The 20,891-nt window shown below is 42.9% G+C and overlaps 1 protein-coding gene across 4 annotated transcripts; it reads left to right on the top strand.

Moving 5' to 3' along the window:
• Nucleotides 1-261: 261 nt before the first annotated feature.
• On the top strand, nt 262-19,557 carry arntl2 (aryl hydrocarbon receptor nuclear translocator-like 2). 4 transcript variants are annotated; one of them, XM_042110575.1, is made up of 18 exons: nt 262-559; nt 2,942-3,074; nt 8,312-8,441; nt 8,685-8,738; nt 8,837-8,878; nt 9,646-9,803; nt 10,178-10,257; nt 10,507-10,599; nt 10,820-10,937; nt 11,365-11,514; nt 12,212-12,452; nt 13,966-14,072; nt 14,349-14,499; nt 14,654-14,721; nt 14,833-14,947; nt 15,329-15,419; nt 15,577-15,676; nt 15,836-19,557. In XM_042110575.1, the coding sequence occupies exons 3-18, from the start codon at nt 8,365-8,367 to the stop codon at nt 15,991-15,993; spliced, it is 1,803 nt and encodes a 600-aa protein (XP_041966509.1). In that variant the 5' UTR covers nt 262-559; nt 2,942-3,074; nt 8,312-8,364; the 3' UTR covers nt 15,994-19,557. The 4 variants fall into 4 exon arrangements, with proteins under 4 accessions (XP_041966509.1, XP_041966508.1, XP_041966510.1 ...); XM_042110576.1 differs by lacking the exon at nt 262-559 and adding an exon at nt 939-1,250; XM_042110577.1 differs by lacking the exon at nt 262-559 and adding an exon at nt 1,245-1,263.
• The last annotated feature ends 1,334 nt before the right edge of the window (nt 19,558-20,891 follow it).

Below are 20,891 nucleotides of genomic sequence, written 5' to 3'. Positions count from 1 at the left end.
TGATGAATAAATTGTATCAACTGTGTAGATGAATGTGGGGGTAGGCTATGAGTTTGTAAAAACATCCCCGTTTCTCTCGTTTCTTCTGATAACGATGCGCTTGAGAAGCCCCTGGCTGAAGTAGGCTAGGCTACTTCATGCCTCGGCTAGGCCTACTTGGTGCGCTTGGCGGTACTTGGAAACCAGAGCCCGTCTCTCTGGTGAAACCCTCCTTTTACTGCGAACTATGCTGCCCTCTGCTGTACGGCGTAAAATATCGCGAGAGTTGAGTAGTCCCAGAAGAGAGAATGCAGGAGGCTATCTTCTCCTTCCGCATTTTCCCGGATTCTTCCTCAGTGTTCTCATTTTACCATATTCTTTCGCACGTTTCTGCCCTCCCTTCTCCCACCCAACTAAAAGTGAGGAAATAAAATTACTTTCCAACAAATGCTAGTGTAGCTATAGTAGGCTGCTTCGTCCACATGCATTGGAGTCCTGGGCCCCGGCGTACCGGCTCCAGCCATGTCGGCGAGGAATGCAGTGGTGAGCGACGGTGACAGAGCATCAGAAAAACAGTCAGGTAATTTACTATTTACAGCAAAACGGGATCTTTAAAAAAAAAAAAAAAAAGTTTGTATAGGTTTTTAATTTGTGTTTTACCACGAGGATGTTTCATGTTAGCGCCGTGCGGTCAAAAGCGGGCTGTTGGTGTTTTTCTGTGGGTACATTAGTTGTACTCCGCGTTCTCATCGAAACTAGGTCAGTAGTTCAGTAGAGCAAACTCTGCAGCTAAGTATTCTCAAATATTCAAACCCTTTAGGGTACAATGATCGGAAACGTCTTGGTGATTTATTATGGGTATGCCTTGTCAATGAATAAATAATCATTTCAATTGATTTTAAACGTTATATCAGCAAAAAATGCGGGGAGATATTATTTATTAGCCTGCTGAGGCCTTTCCAGACTCGAGTTTACAGAATTGTGGCTAGCTTGCGAACGTTGCTAATATATACCGCCTCAGTTTTGAACAAATGTTACAATGTGAGCTGTTACACCATTGTTGACGTGTCTTCGCCGTAATCCATTCACAGATCGTTAGTTTGTGCCTTGACCGCTTGTAATAAGCTGTTGAAGCTAGGCAGCCTACTGATGCTCTGCAGTTACCTAACCGGTCATGTAGCCGAATAGGTGAAAAACAAACCGTTGCCACTCTAGTTATGACTACCTGAAGGATGTGACGGCTGAAAAAACAGTGTTGACATCATGGTTCAGTGTGTATCAAACGTATGGCCGTTTTAAGTGAAAATCAGTAGCTAGAGCATATGATCTATTCAGTGTTTCCTCTCTGTAGGAAAGTATGCCATTAGCTATATCTGTTAAGGCAACATACTGGCTTCTCACCCCAGGACAAATGGTCTCCTTTCCAACTAAGGTTAACGTAAACAACTTGTAATTCGCTGTTGGATGTAGATGAAAGCTAGCTGGCCTTGGGCAACTAAAGTGGTGTAGAATGTGTGCCTGACTTTATCCGTTTACCCAAATGGCAAAACGCTATTATAGGAGCTACTATACGGAACATGTTTATATTTATAATGTCTATTCTTTATTGTTTGTGTGTGCGTGTGTGTGCATATAACGTCATTGCAAATATTTTGTGTTATGACTTATTTTGATGATTAAAGGCGTTATTGCAGTGTGATCGTTATGTAAGGTAAATGTAGGTCAAACAGCGGAACATTGGGCCACTGGTGTAACGCAGGCTCGCTTCCTTCTCAGATCGCCGCCTCACCAAGATGTCTGTTAATTTCACCTTTGATATTGAACATAGCCTACTTTTTGCGTGCGGCGCCTGTTATTGTGTCCTTATCAAAATGCATTGTATCAGCTAAAGAAAAGATTCTATCTGGCTAAAGCGTTCGAAGGAACGAAGTAGCTCGTGGATATGTGTCGAGTGTTTTATGAAAACACCGTTCCCGTATCCATCGTGGTTTAATGCATAGCTGTTTTGGCAATGTTTTCATTCTTGTAATTTGCCCACATATTTGCAGTGGAATTGTAATAATTCAGATGAGCTGTATTTGGCAAATATGTGGACTGCGGAATGTAGCCTGTACTTAGTGACCCGTATTGTGTAGTCCTGATGGTATGTCTTAAAGGTACACTATGCAAGATTTACAGCTTAAAGGAGCTCTAAGGATGTTGAGTAACGTAATTTCTGTTGACGTTCAAACAAAACAGAGAGCTAGCTCATTACTCCCTCTCTGAAACTCTCCTAAACACACACATCTTGTAAGTGATTGGCTGGAACAGTTTATTATGTTTTTATGGTCCAGGCTGGACCAGGTTGTTTTTGTTGCCGTTTTTGGAGCCTGGGCTGTCCAGAGACTGCATTTTTTACAGTATTCAGGTGGCACAGGCAGCTAGCAGATGGTGAGGTGATGTTTGCTGTATGTGACAAAAATGTTTTAGCTTAGAAACCGTGTAACATCGCTTAGAGCACATTTAATTTAACCTTCACAAAGCCAATTTGATGGTAAACAAACTTGTAATAGGCGAATCGTTCTCTAGCATAGCTATACAGCATAACTTAGACGTAGTGAGTCGCCACCGAGAAAACCAGCCATGCAACTTCAAGAACGGTGGCCCGACAAATCTTGTGAGAATTGTGAAACATTACCTTGTCAGTAGATATAGCTCTTTGGAGATAGTTTTGCCTGTTGTTTATTCCTTCACCTCCACAACAAGAGCATTTTCATTGTGTTCAGGGGGGACAAGTCACGAGAAGTTGCTATTTACAACAGTAGAGTAAAATATAAATATCGCAACTCTAGTGGGAGCTCTACAGTAGCCAAAAATATCTAAACCTGCATAGTGTACCTTTAAATCTAGGACTACTGTCCCTGATATTGCCTCCCTCCCCTCAAAGAAAATAACACACTTTCCTTTTACACCCATTCCTAAGTTAAGCACAAGAATGGGCTGCTGTAGTGCTCTTCAGATGGTGAGAGGTCTTGTCCACACCAGAGAGGAAATCTACACGGTCTTGTAAAGACACTGTCCTATTCACCTGGAACTGACGGCTTGAAAGAGACGAGGCATGTTATCAATTTTGTATTCCACATGGAGGTGGCTCTCTTATCAAAACAATGCATCTGGTAACAAAATGATTATAAAAAAATTGGAATTAGGTCAACTTTTTGAGGTGTTTTTTTTTTTCTGGTATATTTGCTGTACATATTACAGTTTGTCATCTCACAAACCTGAGAGATGGTGCTGTTGCGTGTAATCACTGTGCCCATGTAGCAGTGCTTCACCAACATAGTTACGTGTATGTATCTGCTTAAATTCTTTATGATTTTCATAATTTTATTTTATGAAATTATGGTGTCTCATTGTACATTGTTATTTCTACAAAAGTATTAAAAACAAAAATCACAACATGTAGATAAGACTATTTTGGAGTTGTTAAGAAGTCTACTTTGTCACTTTTGAGAAACCCACTTCCAGTAAATTATGTTAAACTAGGCGAGGGTGTCAAATTGCGTTATTGCACGCACAGAAGAGAAGAGTATCCTTTAATCTATGAGGTAGACGTTGACGGCAAATAGATAGATAGATAGATAGATACTTCATTCATCCCGAGGGAAATTTTAGAAATAATAACCTGATCTCCTAAAATTTGACGTGTTCTTTAAAGTTCAGCTCTTAGATTTATGGTCTAGAAGTTTCACCTTGACTTCCTAACCCCTTTGGTGAAAAGGATTTCTTGCTTCATAGGGATTTTCTCAGGGCATGAAATGGTGTAAAAAAAAAATCCATTCAGAATTGTTTTCTGGATTAACAGATACATGCCCAATTCTATTCAAACTAATGTCAATACTTTAGAATGTATCTTTTGTATGTCCTGTGACTGAATGAGTTATTCAGTTATACCCCAGATTTGACTTTATGTTTTCCGTCCCATCTTTTTGGTACACTGTTACTATGCACAGGCAAGCTTTATAGGTTTAGTCAAACTCAAACGAGACTGTGGTGTGAGAATCAACACATCACCCAGTTCTCAAAGTTGTTTACAGGAAACTGCCACTGAAAAAAACACATTTGTTAATTCAGGCACGGGTACAAAATAATGATTTGTGGTAAAGAGTCATCAATGTGTATATCAGTACACCAACTCTAATATACAATCTGAAGTGTTTATTTGAGCTGTTATTATTCATTAGTGAGACTTACCGTCTTTGATGAATCAGAGAATCTAGTCCTTTTTGCACTGCCGTATTTGTCGCAATATACAGTGGGTTGCATAAGTTTTCACCCCATGCTAAAGTTGACTAAAAAGAGGAATAAAAAATAATCTTTTGGAAAATTATGTTAATGCCTTAATAAAAACAATGAGGGAAAATCCAACTTTTAAGGACACCAATTTTTCTTTGTAAAAAAAAAAAGTACACCGTTATTCTTTTCTTTGTAAATAAGTGTTCTTCATTCAAATACAGGGGGTGCATAAGTATACAGCCCCCTATGTTAACTTCCCATAGAGGCAGGCAGATTTTTATTTTTTAAAGGCCAATTATTTTATGGATCCAGGATACTATGCATCTTGATAAAGTTCCCTTGGCCTTTGGAATTAAAATAGCCCCACATCATCACATACCCTTCACCATACCTAGAGATTGGCATGGTTTTATTTCAGTTAGCCTAATAGCTGGTTTGATTTGCATTGAGAGATGATCTTATGGAAAGTACCCCATGCCAATGTTCTATATATACAGTCTATGGTTTCAGGTGTTGCGTGGCAACGTCTTACTAGCTTACTTTCCCTTTCAATGAAATTCCATTGCAATAAGCGAACGGAATTCTTGCGGAGGCATATGAAAGACGTTAATCAACCCGTTGCCATTGACAGCGGTGATTTATATACTTTGCCGGTGATTTATGTAAGGGATAACGTATAGAACGCCGGTCATTACTGGGAAAATAAGTCCCGACAGGGCGAACCGGACCCCGACGCGCAGCGGAGGGGTCTTGTTCCGCCCTGAAGGGACTTATTTTCACAGTAATGACCGGCGTTCTATACATTATCCCGCTTATTATACGGCTACTTGCCAAAACGAAATAATAAACTCCCCACGATATGACTTTAGCCTACATAACCTAGCCTATTTGTTACCGTTCATCGTGGCATTTGCTGAGAAACAAATAGTTCGCAACAACACACGCTGCTGAACTTGAATCAAACATTCTTTAGAACACAGCTGATCAACCGTCTGCTTTCACGTTTGAATGAAGTTCCAGTCCTTGCGTAGTGATATGAAAGACATTAATCAGAAGCACAAAACCCGTTGCCATTGACAGCGGTGATTAAATGCTTTGCAGGTGATTTATGTAGATTTAACATTGGGCCTTCCCAACGTTCGGGCCTTTCATGTGAATGGAACTTTCTGCAGCACTCTGAAGAGCCGTGTAATAAAGACAGATAATGCGGCATGAAGACGTGAATATTGTGAAATTTGTATTTAAAAACTGCTTCTGACTCAAGGTGAATTGATGATTAGATAGTTGGTTCTTGGTTTAACAATAGGCTACTTAAAGTAGATTCACACTCATTAAGGGAATCCGCATAAGATTTTACACCTATGCTATTATAACAGCTAACGTTTGGACCTACTTAAAAGTTTTAAAACAATTCTGTCCTATATACAGATGTTTTTTCTTCTGGCGCCTGTGTGTGTGTGTAAGATTAATCATGAAAATAAAATCTGTGTTGGGTAACATAGCATCAGTGAAATGTCAGTGAGCTATAAGCATGGCGTGAACCACATGTCTTGTAGCTGCTGTCGGTCCTGACTGCTGGTCACCTTAGTTCAGGCGGCACCATGAATGAGATGAGGAGGGAAGGGAGGGAGGAGCTGACTGACTGGATGAACGGATGGAGACGTGACTATGATTGTGTATCTTCACAGGGTCGCAAAGCCTCTTTACTCGATCCCAGGATTAAAAATCAGGTTGTGGTTGATCTGTTAATGGTTATTGAGGTCACTGGGTCTGTGAACAGGGTTAAAAATAGGAGCCGCACTCAGCTTGGCAGGCCTCATCATTGTGCGCTGAGCTCATTCTCCCGCGCACGCACCCTTTCCAAAACAGTATGCAAGCGCTGGACCTGGAGGTGTTACTCTGCAGGACGGCCTGGCCAGTGGGGAGTGTGCGCCAGGCGAGATTAGGTCATGAGGCGTCTCCAGCTGCTGGGCCCGCACAGCGTGCAGTGCCGTCCACTCTCCATCTGACCTCCCTGAATGGAAGGATCTCATATTCTTGGTCTGAGTCTATCAACATGGACCTTTTTATAAAGTGGCATTATCATAATTAATAGGATTCAAGCTGGCAGCAGTGATTGGGGATGGTGTATATGACCCAGCACTAAACCCTTTGATGTGCTGAGTTGAGTTGAGTGAAAGCATAAGTCAGGCCAGCTGTGCTGCGGATTTTGTTTGAATATGAGCAGCCTTTATGAAGCATGTTCTTTAGATTTATTTCTGTTTTTGCACAAGCAATTGATGGGAGCTTGGGAAAGACACCTATGCTAGTTACTTCCCCAAAAATGTCAGGTGGATTAAGACACCTCATTTAAGAAAGGTTACTGGATTAATACACTTAGGGCTGCATGAATTAATCGATTAGTTGTCAACTATTAAATTAGTCAGCTATTTTGGTAATCGGTTCATTTGTGCCATTTTGCTAAAAAAGGACTATGACTGAAAATTAAATACCTTTGGTATGTGGACGAAACTAGGGATTTGAGGAAATACTCTTGGGCTTTGGGAAGCAGTTTTCTGACATTATATATTTTTTGCATATATAATGTATGTGGAATAAGAAGACCACACCTACAGAAGGTGTATGTATCAGAAGTTCAATTCCATTTCATACAAAATAAGTTAAAGGGAAACTTGGCAGGAATTCCCCCTCTGCTGGAGAAATTGTGCATTATGCTATTTCAAACTGTGGAAAAAGGTAACAATAAAGCACATGGATTTGTTTACAAGCTATAAGACAATGTGGATGTTACAATGGATGAAACACGAGTTTTAAAACGAGTTTCTCACTTCTCTTTCCGGGACAGTAGTCTCAATGTTGCAAGGTTGGTTTTTCGCCTGGGGACGCTAGGGGCAGCGGGAAAAGTCACCATTTTCACTGGAACAGGTCATTTAACCATCCAAATGATTTCTAAACGGGTTTATTACGTTGAAATAGATGCCAAGTTCCCCTTTAATTGTTTGGAATTATTGAGTCATTATAAATGCTTCCTATGAAAGAAACAGCTAGGCCTATACAAGCGCTCAAATTAGTGACAAGCCTGTTGCTCACCATGGCCTTTTAAGGTCACAGACGTTGAAATCTCATTTGATGGGCATTCCCCTTCTACCACTGTGTCTGTTTGTAGACCTTAGACCCAAGGTTGTCCTTGAGAGGCTGCCTACTAGAAACCAAAGTGCTGAAGGGCTTTAATTATGTCTCTCTTTCCTGTCGTGATGCACACACAGAAAGACTAAACTTCCCCATTTCCTCAAAACTAAAAACAAACAAAGTGGTATATTAGGCCTTGTAGGGAAAAAAAAACAGACTCCATTTTGACTAGCCTGGCGGGCCATCCTATATCATTGAAATGTATAGTCTGGAATCGAACCATTCACCTCGCTTAATCCAAGGGGCGGGCAGAGAATTGTCTTTCAAATTGCCTAGGCATGCAATAGGCCAGCGCTACGACTATATCCGTATCCGGTCGGCAAAACAGCAAATACATCCTTCTTCGAAAGGAATGACTTAAGTGCATTGTGTTGCTCAACTTTCAAAGAAAAGCACAAGTTCAACTCCTCCAAAGTTGACGCCAACGCCGACGCCAACTGCTCTTCGTTTGCCATAGCCACCTTCCTTGTTGTTCACCGTCGCAGGACTGTCGTTATCCTGTTAAGCCCGCCTTAAGACTCTCTAACAAAATAGAGCGCTGTGATTGGATGACGTCCATGGCGTCAGCCAATAGAAATCCCTATGGTTTGGTACTAGACGTACAGGCTGAGCAAATTAATTTGCCGCTGCTAGGGTGCGTCTAGATTTCTAGGCTACATTTTGACATCATATCAAGATATGAGCAGGCCTATTTATACTGATATTGTGGTGTAACAGGCATCCTTAACGGCAAAGCATTTTTTTGTGATATTGCATCATAATATTTTGACTTTAGTTTTTACACAGTGTTGTTGTTGAAAGTACAACATAGCGCTTGAAGGTATTTAAACTTATTTACCTTTGTCTCTCTGTCTGTTTGACCACACAGGGGATGTGTTGGAGGAGGAACTTCAGAGCCATTCTCTCTCTGTGTCAGGCCTGATGACCCCTAGCTCTGCTGCTGCTATGGCCTCTGGCATCGACATGCCCAGGAAACGCAAGGGCAGCATGGACAACCAGTAAGTGTGAGCGGGACCTTTGGTGTGGGGGTGTGGGGGTGGGTGGGGGGGTGGGGGGTGAATGGGGTTCGTTGGGTTTCGGTGGGTTCATAGTCCACCAGTTAATGAGACTAGGATTGCCAGTATTGGCTTTGTCAAGACTGTTTTACATTGAATATTGTGAAGGTGTGTGCGTGTGTGTCTGTGTGTCCATGTTAATTGCCGTAGCTCTGTAGTCGTGTAAATAAATCTTTTTGTTTCCAGGGAAACTAAATCCGCAATGCATGTGGATGAAGACACGGAGGACGACCAGGACAGGTAGAGACTGCAGCTGGTGCACATGCATTGAGATGCCTCACTGCGCTCGCATTACACAATCTCATGTCTGAGCTGTGTGATCTTTTCCTCTGTTCCAGGTCGGAGGGTGATGACCAGCATGTGAAGATCAAGTGTTTCAGGTACTAATTCTAGTTATTTGCATATACCCAATACACACTTCATGGTTTATATATATTAATATTTATTATACGGCTCTTCACAATGCAAGTAGAACGCTCCATTGACTTGAATGGGATTTCCCAAAGTTCTACCGGTCATTTTTTTCGTCTAAGGACCTCTGAATAATGGCCGCTGTCAATGGCAACGGATTTGCATTCAAAAGTGAAGGCAGGCGGTTGATCAGCTGTGTTCTAAAGAACGTTTGAACGTTTGAAGTTTAGCGTGTGTTGCAAACTATTTGTTTCTCAGCAAAAGCTACAATGAAACGCTAACAAATAAATGTAAAGAGACATATTGTGGAGTTTATTTTTTCGTTTTGGCAAGTAGCCGTAAAATAAGAGGGATAATGTATAGAACGCCAGTCATTATTGAGAAAATAAGTCCCTTCAGGGCGAAGCAAGACCCCTCCGCTGGCGCGTCGGGGTCCGGTTCACCCTGTTGGGACTTATTTTTCCAATAATGACCGGCGTTCTATACATTATCCCTTACGTAGACTGTGATCGGCATGTTTGTATGTGTTTAATCTGTGCAGTAGCCACTCTGTAGACCCCAGTACAGATCAACTGAACATCAAAACACACATTTCTTATTTGAGCATACACTGTTGTTTCTGAATTCTGTAACTCGCCGCTTACCTCAGTGAGCCAGCACCCTCCACAACACAGACCAGAGCCAGTTTTAGGCGGAGGAGCGTTCTTATTCTGAACACCCATTTCTCCATCCTCAGGGAGCCACACAGTCAGATTGAGAAGCGTCGGAGGGACAAAATGAACAACCTGATAGACGAGCTGTCAGGCATGATCCCCTCCTGCAACCCCATGGCACGCAAGCTGGACAAGCTGACCGTGCTGCGCCTGGCGGTCCAGCACCTCAAGTCTCTCAAAGGTGGGCGCCACACAACAAATACGAGACATGCTTGAACACTGTCTGTAGATGCAAGGATGCATTCTATCCTTTTTTTTTATGTCTGGTCGCTGTGCTGAAAAGTAATTGCGTGTTTGGTTTGCAACAGTAGATGTCTCTTGAGTGTATGAGGGCTTCAGATCACCTAAAATATGTGAGGAATGTCTCATAGATGCCTTTCTGCAATGCTTGTAAATCCTGAACTCATAAAGTCGGTTTGTCAAAGGGTTTTCAGATCAACAGATAAACTGCGTTGTCTGCACGAGTGTTGCCAGGCCCTGATCTGTTTAAGTGGCTTTTGAGACATACACCAGAAATGGTTTTATTTCAGTCACTAATATTTTGCGAACCTCCAGGTACCACTAGTTCCTTTGCGGAAGCCAATTACAAGCCTTCATTCCTGCCTGATGATGAACTCAAGCACCTTGTTCTCAGGGTAAGGACTTTGGATCAGTTGACATAGGAAATTAAAGCAGTAGGTTAAGAGGTTGGTGATCAGTTATGACGGGATGATGTCACTTCTCAGGGTAGTGGCACACGTGTATTCTCTCCATGATGGAGCTGTCCTTACAGACGATTTTGAAATGCATGAAAGATGCAGATCATGCAGACATGTCTTTGTGGTCTTGCACCATTTGTCAGTTGGCACGCTTAACCTTCCCATAATCCTCTTCTTCATGGCCAGGCTGCTGATGGCTTCCTCTTCGTGGTCGGCTGTGACCGTGGAAAAATAGTCTTTGTTTCCGAGTCTGTTTCAAAGACACTGAATTACAGTCGGGTAAGTGACCGTTGCAAATCAAATACTTATGAGGCAGACCACACATAGTGTTGAAAAACCAGTATAGAGTTTTGGAAAGCTGCGTGAGCAGGCACGGTTTGAATGTTTGTGTGAAAGCCTTGAAGCAGACAGGGAGAAGGTAGAAGCATAGGACATTAAATTAAATTAAATTTTCTCAGAAAAGAAAGATGATCCATTTCAAAAGTGTCCTGTCTTTCAGGCGGAGTTGATTGGACAGAGTCTGTTTGACTACATTCACCCAAAGGACATTGGGAAGGTGAAGGAGCAGCTGTCCGCCTCTGAGCTGTACCCCCGCGAGAGACTCATCGATGCCAAAAGTAAACACTGCAATGCATCTAGTCGTGGTGTGTGTGTGTGTGTGTGTGTGTGTGTGTGTGTGTGTTTTGTGGCTGGTACAATTTGGTATGTTTCTGGTGACAACATGTTTGTATGTGGATGTGTGTCCGTATGTACTTGTGGACATATGCATGTACATGACATTTGTTTTTTGCATTGTGTGTGTGTGTGTGTGTGTGTGTGTGTGTGTGTGTGTGTGTGTGTGTGTGTGCGTGTGTGTGTGCGTGTGTGTGTGCGTGTGTGTGTGTGTGTGTGTGTGTGTGTGTGTACACTGTGTGTGTGTGTGTGTGTGTGTGTGTGTGTGTGTGTGTGTGTGTGTGTGTGTGTGTGTGTGTGTACACTGTGTGCGTGTGTGTGTGTGGTGTCTGTTGAGAGTGTCCTAACCGTGGCCTTGTGCTCCTCCCACAGCTGGGCTGCAGGTGCAGGCAGACTTGCCTGTGGGGGCGGCTCGCTTCTGCTCAGGGGCGCGTCGCTCCTTCTTCTGCAGGATGAAGTACAACCGCATCACGGTCAAGGTGGAGGAGAAGGACTTCCCCTCCGGCTCCTCCAAAAAGAAAGGTGAGGCCTGCGCTCATGGCGGGGGAATCGGTCCTCGGATTGCTGTTTTTGTCTACCACAGCAGCATAGTTGCTTTTTTGGGGAGAAGCTTGTGAAGATTTTCATTTGAATAAATCTCATATGCTTACCTCTAATGGGCCTGCCTGTTGTATATGGGGTAAAAGCAGTTCATACATTTTGTCATTTTGTTCTGTTGCCAAAACCAAAATGTATATCATTGGAAGCCAGTGGGAACAACAGGTATGTAGGGAACTAATTCTTAGAACACCCTAAAGATATACTTTTAAAAGTCCCAACTTGAATATTTTTAAATGCCATTTTAAATAGCACAGGCTGAAATGCCTTTCTGTCACTCATCTATCTAAATGTTGCATGAAGCCACAAAATCATACCCCACTATTCCACAGTACGACTGAAAAAAGTCTTCCTTGAGGCTGTTTCCTGGCATACTCATTTTAAGTGCTGGATTGGCCAGTAAATGGCTGGTTCTCTCTTGACTAATTTAGAATACCCCATTTGGCAGTGATTTGTTTGTACATACAGGTCATTGGCACAGTACAATATTTTGATTTCATGCTGTTTTGCTTGTGTGCATTGTATTGCTCAAGTGTGTTAGTTGTTACTGTAAATAGTGTGTGATTGCAAATGTCTGGGGAAACGTTGTGCGTGTGTGTGTGTGCCTGCTTGTGCGTCACAGAATCCCAGAGATACTGCACCGTCCACTGCACGGGCTACATGCGCACGTGGCCCATGAGTCAGCTGGACTCGGCAGAGGAGGCGGAGGGCGACAAGGAGAGCTCCCATTTCAGCTGCCTGGTGGCGGTGGGCCGCGTGCACCCCCACTCCACGCCGCAGCTCAACGGCGAGATCAAGGTCAAGCCCACCGAGTTCATCACGCGCTGTGCCATGGACGGGAAGTTCACCTATGTGGATCAACGGTACGAACCCGCAGCCAGAGCGTTACATCAGAAATGAGGAACGAGCTGATCTGATGAGGACAGACATGAGCCACACAACCACATTAAGATGTCACATTACAGCTCAAAGCCAGAGGGATGTAGGGTTTCTTGTGCAGACTAAAGTCTTATAGCAGAGAGAGTTATTACTGTCTTTTTCAGTGTTTGATTGTGTTAAATGCAAGCAAGCATCTGTTGGAAGCCTTTCACCAAGGCACAAATGCTAGTGTAACAGATGGTGCAGATAAACTAGATTTAGCATTGTGGATGAAGGGTTCATCCGTAGGATATTAAAGATACACACATCAAGCTGTTATTCACCGTATTTTGCATATAGATATATACACTAGAATGTGTTTATGTAGAACTTTGGTAATAGATATTCTATGTTTGAATTTGTGTGTGAGGCCTTAATCACTGAGAGGTTTGTGTCTGTTTCTGTGAGTCGATTAGTATGAGTCATACCTCTCACCAAGCAGCGGAGATAAATGAGACAGCATGACATTTCAGAAACACACATAAACACACACATAAGCATAAGCACACACATAAGCGTCATCAAACAGTCACCCTCAATTCACGCTGACCAACTGCCATCACACATGCCCACCATATGCTAAACCACATGCACGCTCACACTCCCAGTAGCCTAATCTAGTGTTCAGGAAATATGAGATTATGCACTCACACTCGCTGTAGCCTAGTCTAGTGTTCAGGAAATATAAGATTATGCACTCACACTCCCAGTAGCCTAGTCTAGTGTTCAGGAAATATGAGATTATGCACTCACACTCCCAGTAGCCTAGTCTAGTGTTCAGGAAATATGAGATTATGCACTCACACTCCCAGTAGCCTAGTCTAGTGTTCAGGAAATATGAGATTATGCACTCACACTCCCAGTAGCCTAGTCTAGTGTTCAGGAAATATAAGATTATGCACTCACACTCCCAGTAGCCTAGTCTAGTGTTCAGGAAATGTAGCCTAGTCTAGTGTTAAGGAAATATGAGATTATACACTCACACTTCCAGTAGCCTAGTCTAGTGTTCAGGAAATATGAGATTATGGCTAAGGTTCTTGTAGTTGCAAAGGCTTGATGATGGCCGTTTTACAGGAGTGATATCAGATTCCTAACTATGTAGGATATATCTGTATGTAATAGCTGTGTTATGTATGTTGTATCTGGTATCTTGTTTGGTCCTAGATGGTCTAATCTAAAGCATGTGTGTGGTGAACATGAGTACTAGTCCTGTGACTAGAAAGTATTTCAGTTGGAAAGCTGACTTGAAGAGACACTCTTGTTTCAGAAATAGTAATGTCTTAAGTAGTAGGAGTTTTGGCCCTACTTTAGGTAAGCATGTGGGACACGTGTGACTTAAAGTGAAAGTTACAGATTTATTTCTCTCTCTCTCTCTCTCTCTCTCTCTCTCTCTCTCTCTCTCTCTCTCTCTCTCTCTCTCTCTCTCTCTCTCTCTCTCTCTCTCTCTCTCTCTTTCAGAGCTACCACCGTTCTGGGCTATCTTCCTCAGGAGCTACTGGGAACGTCATGCTATGAGTACTTCCATCAAGATGACCTGCCCCACTTGGCAGAGAGGCATCGAAAAGGTAGGGGCCATAAACAATCCTTTCTAAAACAATTGTTAACATTGTTCTCTTCTGTCTAAATTCATTCATAAGATACCAGCCTTGGTGGATTATATTTGCCTATTAAATGTTATGATATTGTGTGTGTTGTATTAAAACCATGCCTTTGCCCAAAATGAAGTAATGTATAACAATCTCCACTTTAGCATTTAGCATAACATAGCACCGTAACTCTGCCATATTGAACACAAGCCATAGAGAACACAAATCCAAGCAGTTTTCTTTTACCTTCCACAGTTCTAAGGACTAAAGAGAAAATTGAGACAAATTGCTACAAATTCAAAACAAAATACGGCTCTTTTGTCACCTTGCAAAGTCAGTGGTTTAGTTTTATAAATCCCTGGACCAAAGAAGTAGAGTACATCGTATCTACAAATACTGTCATATCGTAAGTACAACCTTTTCCCATACTGTGTATTCCTGCTAATGCTTATGTTAGCGCTAAATTGTGATGTACAGTATGGCTCAAAGTACGTAGCTTGGCATACTGAATGGCAAATCAGGAGGTTACACTGCCCTGTGCTCTTCATTCTCTTTGACAGTGGTAAGAGCAGTGCCAGTGGGTCAGGGGACAAGTCTGGACAGCCAAGTAACTCCAGGACCTCTGAGGGTGAGTGTACTCACAGAATCACGTGTGGTGTTGATGTATTCACTGCTTCATCACGGGACTGATCGCTCCCAGTGGATTGGGTCGGGTTGAACATCAGTTTGTCTGTTTCAGATGACTCTAAGAAGACCCTGCCCATCATCCCAGGCATCTCCACAACCCCAGGGACCATGATCTATGCCGGGAGCATCGGGACCCAAATCGCCAACGAGCTGCTAGACTTCAACAGGTTAGGACATGTATGGATGGAAGTCCAGAGGCTGAGACAGATGAGGGTCAAGACCATCAGCACAGTACATGTATAAAGCACTTTATGTAGATAGTCAGAAGGCTTTAAAATGAAGGGGCGAAAAAAAAATAATTAGGGGGCCTTTAAGGTAGAGGCATTGTGCTAGTAAAAACGCAGACCGTTTTCAGCCCTCCGGGCCTTCCAACCAGTAACCAGATGCACATCACATTGTAAAGATATATGCAAATAAATAAATCTGCACACAACTTCACAGAGCCACTAGTCAGCTACTTTTAGCACTTCCTCCATGAGGTACTAGATTGGTTTAGTTTTCTTTACACGTTTGTAGTGACGGTGGAGTATCGTTTTCCTGTTTTCCAGGATGAACTCCTCGCCATCCAGTGGGAATGCAAGCCCTTTCAGTTTGCTGCAGGACAAATCCCCACTTGCCAGTGGTCAAGCCAACAGCAACGTGAGTGTGTGTGTGTGTGAGCGCGCACATGTTCTCATGTGCTTTAGCAGTCAGCTCTGTTACATTGCATGTTACTGTGTGTGTGTGTGTGTGTGTGTGTGTGTGTGTGTGTGTGTGTGTGTGTGTGATATGACTGGTTGTGTTCTGTGAGTCACAGGTGCAAAATGGGGAGGTGGCAGACATGGAGATAGCAGGCAAGTCCAGCACTGAGGACGAAACGAGAAATGCCCCGTTTAGTGGTGGCGACTCTCTCATGGGTAAGTCTTTTTTTCATGTACACCTTACAAACATATATCTCGTTTAAACCACTCTGGTGTCCTTGATAAGTCCTCAGCAGTAAGTATGGTATATATGCCAGAAATCCACCTTATTTTTAACAGTCGTGACTTTCAACCATTATCTGTCCTCCTCTCCAGAGGGGAACTCCCAGCTGGACCTGGATGGGGTCGGCGTGGCGGGCCTCGGGAACCTGAGCAGCGACGAGGCGGCCATGGCGGTCATCATGAGCCTGCTGGAGACGGACGCCAACCTGGGCGAGGCCATGGACTTTGACGACATGCACTGGTCCCTGTGACGTCCTGCCACCAGGCTCCGTTTTTCAAAAAACAATTGTTCTTTTTCACTTTTTAAGGAAAGACTCCCCATCTACACAAAGCATCAGGTGTCCCCCTGAATATTCTTTATTTGTTGTCGTTTTTTTTTAACATATATATATATATATATATATATATATATATATATATATATGTGTGTGTGTGTATGTGTATACATATACACACTCATAATTTATTGGGTTTTTAATTTCCCCTCTGGATAAACTGTCCCACTGTGGTGACCAGAGACTGAAGCCCAGTGATACCCCACCCACCCCATGGCTCTGGTGGTAGTCCTGCTTCTGGGACACAGAGTGGTGATGAACTTGTTACCGCTTGGACTTCCTGTCTGGATCAGGAGGCATGGGTCATAAGGCAGTGCCTGATGGGATACTGGAGGACCTTACGCTACCCGCCTTTACCAGACTGTTTAGCAGTACTCTCTGCTTGATGTCAGAGGTCGTTCAGCTGGTTCCTAAAGAGACATGGAGTTTTGGTTTTCCTCTGGCAAGAGGAGTAGTCTACACTTGAAGCATGGATGTGATCAAGCAAAAAATTGATCAAATTTGATCAGGGACAGCAAGGGAATATTGTGTGTTTATTGCAACTTAAAGTGCAAGGGGCAACCGTGTGTGTGTGTGTGTGTGTGTGTGTGTGTGTGTGTGTGTGTGTGTGTGTGTCTTGTAATGGCAGGGTTTATGGCCATAGAGATTGGAGCAATTGCATTCATTTCTGTCATCACTTATTTGAACCATACAGGATCTGTTCCCATTTTATTAAGGAAAATTTATTTAAAAAAAAATCCCCATGATTTATCAACGCTGTGATTTAAATACGGCCCTTAAACAAAATGAGTACAGACCAAACACTGGTGCAAATACTTGGTACGCCTAGAATATGACAACATTTCTCTTACCTCCACCCACTATTCAAAGGAATGAACGATTGAATGAATGTGTGAATGAATGTGTGGCTTATAACTGCCCCCATATTTCTGTCCACTACACTTGAATTTAGTTTGATGGTAAACTCGGTCCAGGGCCTTCCCTCCAGCCACGTCGCTGACCCCCCAGCCGGAGAGGACAACCCCCGAGCACTGACTGCAGCAGAGAACAGCGAGGATGAGGACGCTATATCTACGCTGTCGAAGAACAATCCCAGAGGACATGTTTTTAGCTTTCTTTTTGACACAGTCATTCCAGCTGAGGTCACTTCTCAGGGAGCAATGCAGTGGGGACCCCCGAGACCCCCTATACCTCCAGGCATCCACCCCACCCTCCCCCAAACACACATGAGGTCGGACACTTGCGCTAAACCACACCCGTCAACCTTGCTGCTTATGCTACATGTTGCGCTGTCACCTGCTTACATCTCTTCTGCTGCTGCTGCTGGCGAGCTTATTATCAGCGACAGATGAGGAAGGAACAAACTGATGTCTGCTTTTGGTCCCGTGAGAAGGCTCTTCAGCTGCTGGGGTGATGGCTGCTGATCGGCCCTCTCCTCCCCCCACCCCTTACCCTATGTATTTTCTTATGCACTGAGGGATTGGGTTCAGTGAGCAGGCTAATGTGAAGGGGTGGTCCACGGTTGAGACATCCAAGGCAAAGCTATGCAGTTTATATTCCTTAGTAGCTGAGAAACTGTCTGTTTTCCATGCTTGCCGTTTTGGTCCCCGGCACTAAAGCAAAAGAAGTATTTTACAGAGGCTTTAAGAGTGCTAAAAACACTTGGCCACATGACACTTTTTATACATTTTTGTTTTGTGAATGAATTGCAAAATGTATTACGTGAACAATCAATATTAGGACACTGTCAAAACGTTTTTCCCCCTCGTTAAAACAATATTTCATTGGAAGATTAAGGAATCTCCATGTGGACTTAGCTCAGAGCTGGGGAGGTCTGGACTGGACATGTGATCATTGTTGTGCTAATGGACAAACCAAACGTACTGCACGTGAGGGCATTTCTCACAGTCACATACAGTGCACCTTGAGTTTCCATGCCCTCCATGATGATTAGTTTTAAACAGAGTTGTTGGTCAACCATATAGTCGTGTCTGGACCCACATGCATGTAGCGTGCTCGGGTTGAGCACTTAATGCAAAGAAGGAACAAACTAGAGCTACACTGAACCTTGCCGAGTGACTCTGGCATGCCTAGTGGTATTTCTGCACAAACACAAGCGCTGTCCACCAATTTTGCGACTGCTTACTGAGGTCACAGGAGACCAGGTGAAAGCCTGACCACAACCCCCACACCACCCAAAATATGAGACCTTGACTGAATGGGAGGACTATATGAAGGGCATTGGCTGTCTGGCAGTAGATCGGGCTCAACAGGCAGAGCTGTGTGAGACTTCAGAGGTCACCATCACACAAAGGTCACTCACGCAGCAGGTCCTCGTGTCCGTTTGGTGAGATGGGGGCTGGGGCTTGACAAGAAGGCTCCCATAGCCTTAACCCCAGCAACGGCTCCCCACCCAAGACGATAAGTACTGACTTGTGATGCATGTGCCATAGAAACAGGCTGGTCCTACACAAGGCAAAAAAGTGACAGGATTTGTTTTTATTTGAGTCTTTAAAAAATGCATTACACATTTTTCATTTTGTTAAAGTTTTTTTTTAATCACTGTACTGTACATTTTGATGCTCTGTATGTATGTGTGTGTGTGTGGTGTGCGTGTGTAGGTGGCTTTTTTCCGGAATGATTCTTGAGTCTATGACCACCGATGACTGTTTCCAGTATGTGTGCATCTACTGCTCCAGAACCGTCCAGGCAGGGGCACCGTGCAGACATCCAGTACTGTACTGTAAATGGGTTACACATGCAGACCTGACCATAGTTACCCGTCAGCTGTAATGTCCAGCATAGTTTTTTAGTCCCCCTCCTGTTTTGTTCTGTTAACTTTCTCTTTCCTTGCAATCAGCACGCCGCCTTCTGTACATCCTTTTTTTTTTCCTTTTCATCCAGATTTTTTTTTTTTTCCAAAAGGTCTTGGTTTTTACTTTCAACAATTGTTGGGTCGTAGGATAAAGGTTTGTTTGCCTTATGGGACATGCTGGGCTTTTCTTATGTGTGTGTGTGTTTGTTTAGTGCAGGATGTTTTGGATCTGCAGTAGTGGCTTATGATGTTGCGGTGGTGGAGTACCCCGTGGCTGGTAGCTTGACCATTTCACTGGGCTCTTCGCATCAGTGACTTTAATATTTCTTTGCTCCTGGAATTTCTTGAGAACTTGGCGGGAAAGTCTCAACTGGTCATAGCTCAGCCTGCCTCAGACTGCAGTTGTCTCACACACAGGATGGCTGGATGGACATCGTGTCTTGTATAACAAGACACACAAGGGGCCCACCTAATGCCAATGGTAATTCCTTACCTTTTTGTGTATTTGTTTTAATGTGTGTTTTTTTTGTTGTCATTGTTGTTGCTGGGTTTACTATGAAGCGCCATTGCTGCTGCTGTCAACACATCTGATCTGGTGGCACAGGGCCCATGTCTCTCCAGGCTGTCATGTACAAAGATTCTTAAATAAACATTAGTTTCCTGTATCTGTCTCTGGTCAATGAGGCGCTTACACACACACATACACACACACTGGGACCCATGCTGATTCAGAGTATCTGACTCATGTCTGTAAACAGGGGCTGGTCATTATATAAATATTATGGGGTGAAGCTCCTAACATTTGTCTGAAGCTCAGTTTCCATCTGGAAAAAAAAAAAACATTTGGAAAATCGAGGTTAAAACTCACCATCAAGTTTTGAAAATGGTGGTCAAAACGCAGTTAATATTAGTTGGGCTTGTCATAAATGTGCTGATATTCACATTTTTAAACATCTGGGTAAAACAATCTTTAGCGCCCTATTTCCTCATATCTTTTACTTGCAGTGGCTTGCAAAAGCATTCAATTCAATTTTATTGGGAACACTTGAGCTGTAGTATAGAAGCTAAATAATGTATTTGTCTGCTAAAATAAAACAAATTAAAAATAATAAGCCCCCATAATTACTTTTGCATAAGTAAAATTTGCTAAATTCTCAACATCAACTCTTGGTAGAGAAACCTGTTGCTGCACTAAGTCCTTTGAAGTAAGACTGTATGAGCTTCTTACATTTTTCTGCCGTGTTTCCCCCGTTTCTTTTCAAAAACAATCTACAGATGATCTAGGATGATGGAGTGGTGGTCCTGGATGTACCACAGATTCTCAGTATGAATTTCATCAGGTCTTTAATTGAGCTATAGAGTGTTAACTTCATTGTCTTTGAGCTAGATTGTCCTGCTGGTAATCCCTTTCCCAAGCCTTTTGGACAACAGTGGGTTGTCCAGGTTTTCTTGTGATCATGTGTAGGATCATGTGTTTCTCATTTGTAGAATCCTCCCTTCAAATCCAGAAAGTTCCTCAGTTCATGTTGACCACCTACCTCATGATGTAACTAGAGTCTCTATTCTCATGATGTAACTACAGTCTCTCTTTTCAATTAGTCATCTAGAGTCGGTTTTACAGATGACACTTAAGATTGTGGATACAGCTGCACCACAATGTTACACTGGATTTTGTCAACTATTTGGGGTTAATGGTTAGATTGATGGTCCTAGTTAATATCTTCTTTGGATGTTTGGTTTGGAGGACAACAGTTGGGGTGTATCTGGGAAGTGTAATGCTGAATGGGATATCAATGCGCTTGGGTATAATGATATAATGGGATATCATAACACTTGAGTCTTTTCTTCACTTTAACACTTTTAATCACCTTGTCTCTTGATTGATATTTTGCCATCTAGCCGACCCTAGGAGATTTCTATATCCAGAGGAAGAAATCTTTTAACCATAACATACTTATATTCAATTAAGTGACACTTAAGTGGCCATAATTTGTTGTAT

Source organism: Alosa sapidissima, chromosome 11, assembly GCF_018492685.1.
Source record: "Alosa sapidissima isolate fAloSap1 chromosome 11, fAloSap1.pri, whole genome shotgun sequence".
NCBI classification, from domain to species: Eukaryota; Metazoa; Chordata; class Actinopteri; order Clupeiformes; family Clupeidae; genus Alosa; species Alosa sapidissima.
Note: the sequence above shows the minus strand (reverse complement) of the source record. Positions and strands in the feature narration are given on the sequence as shown.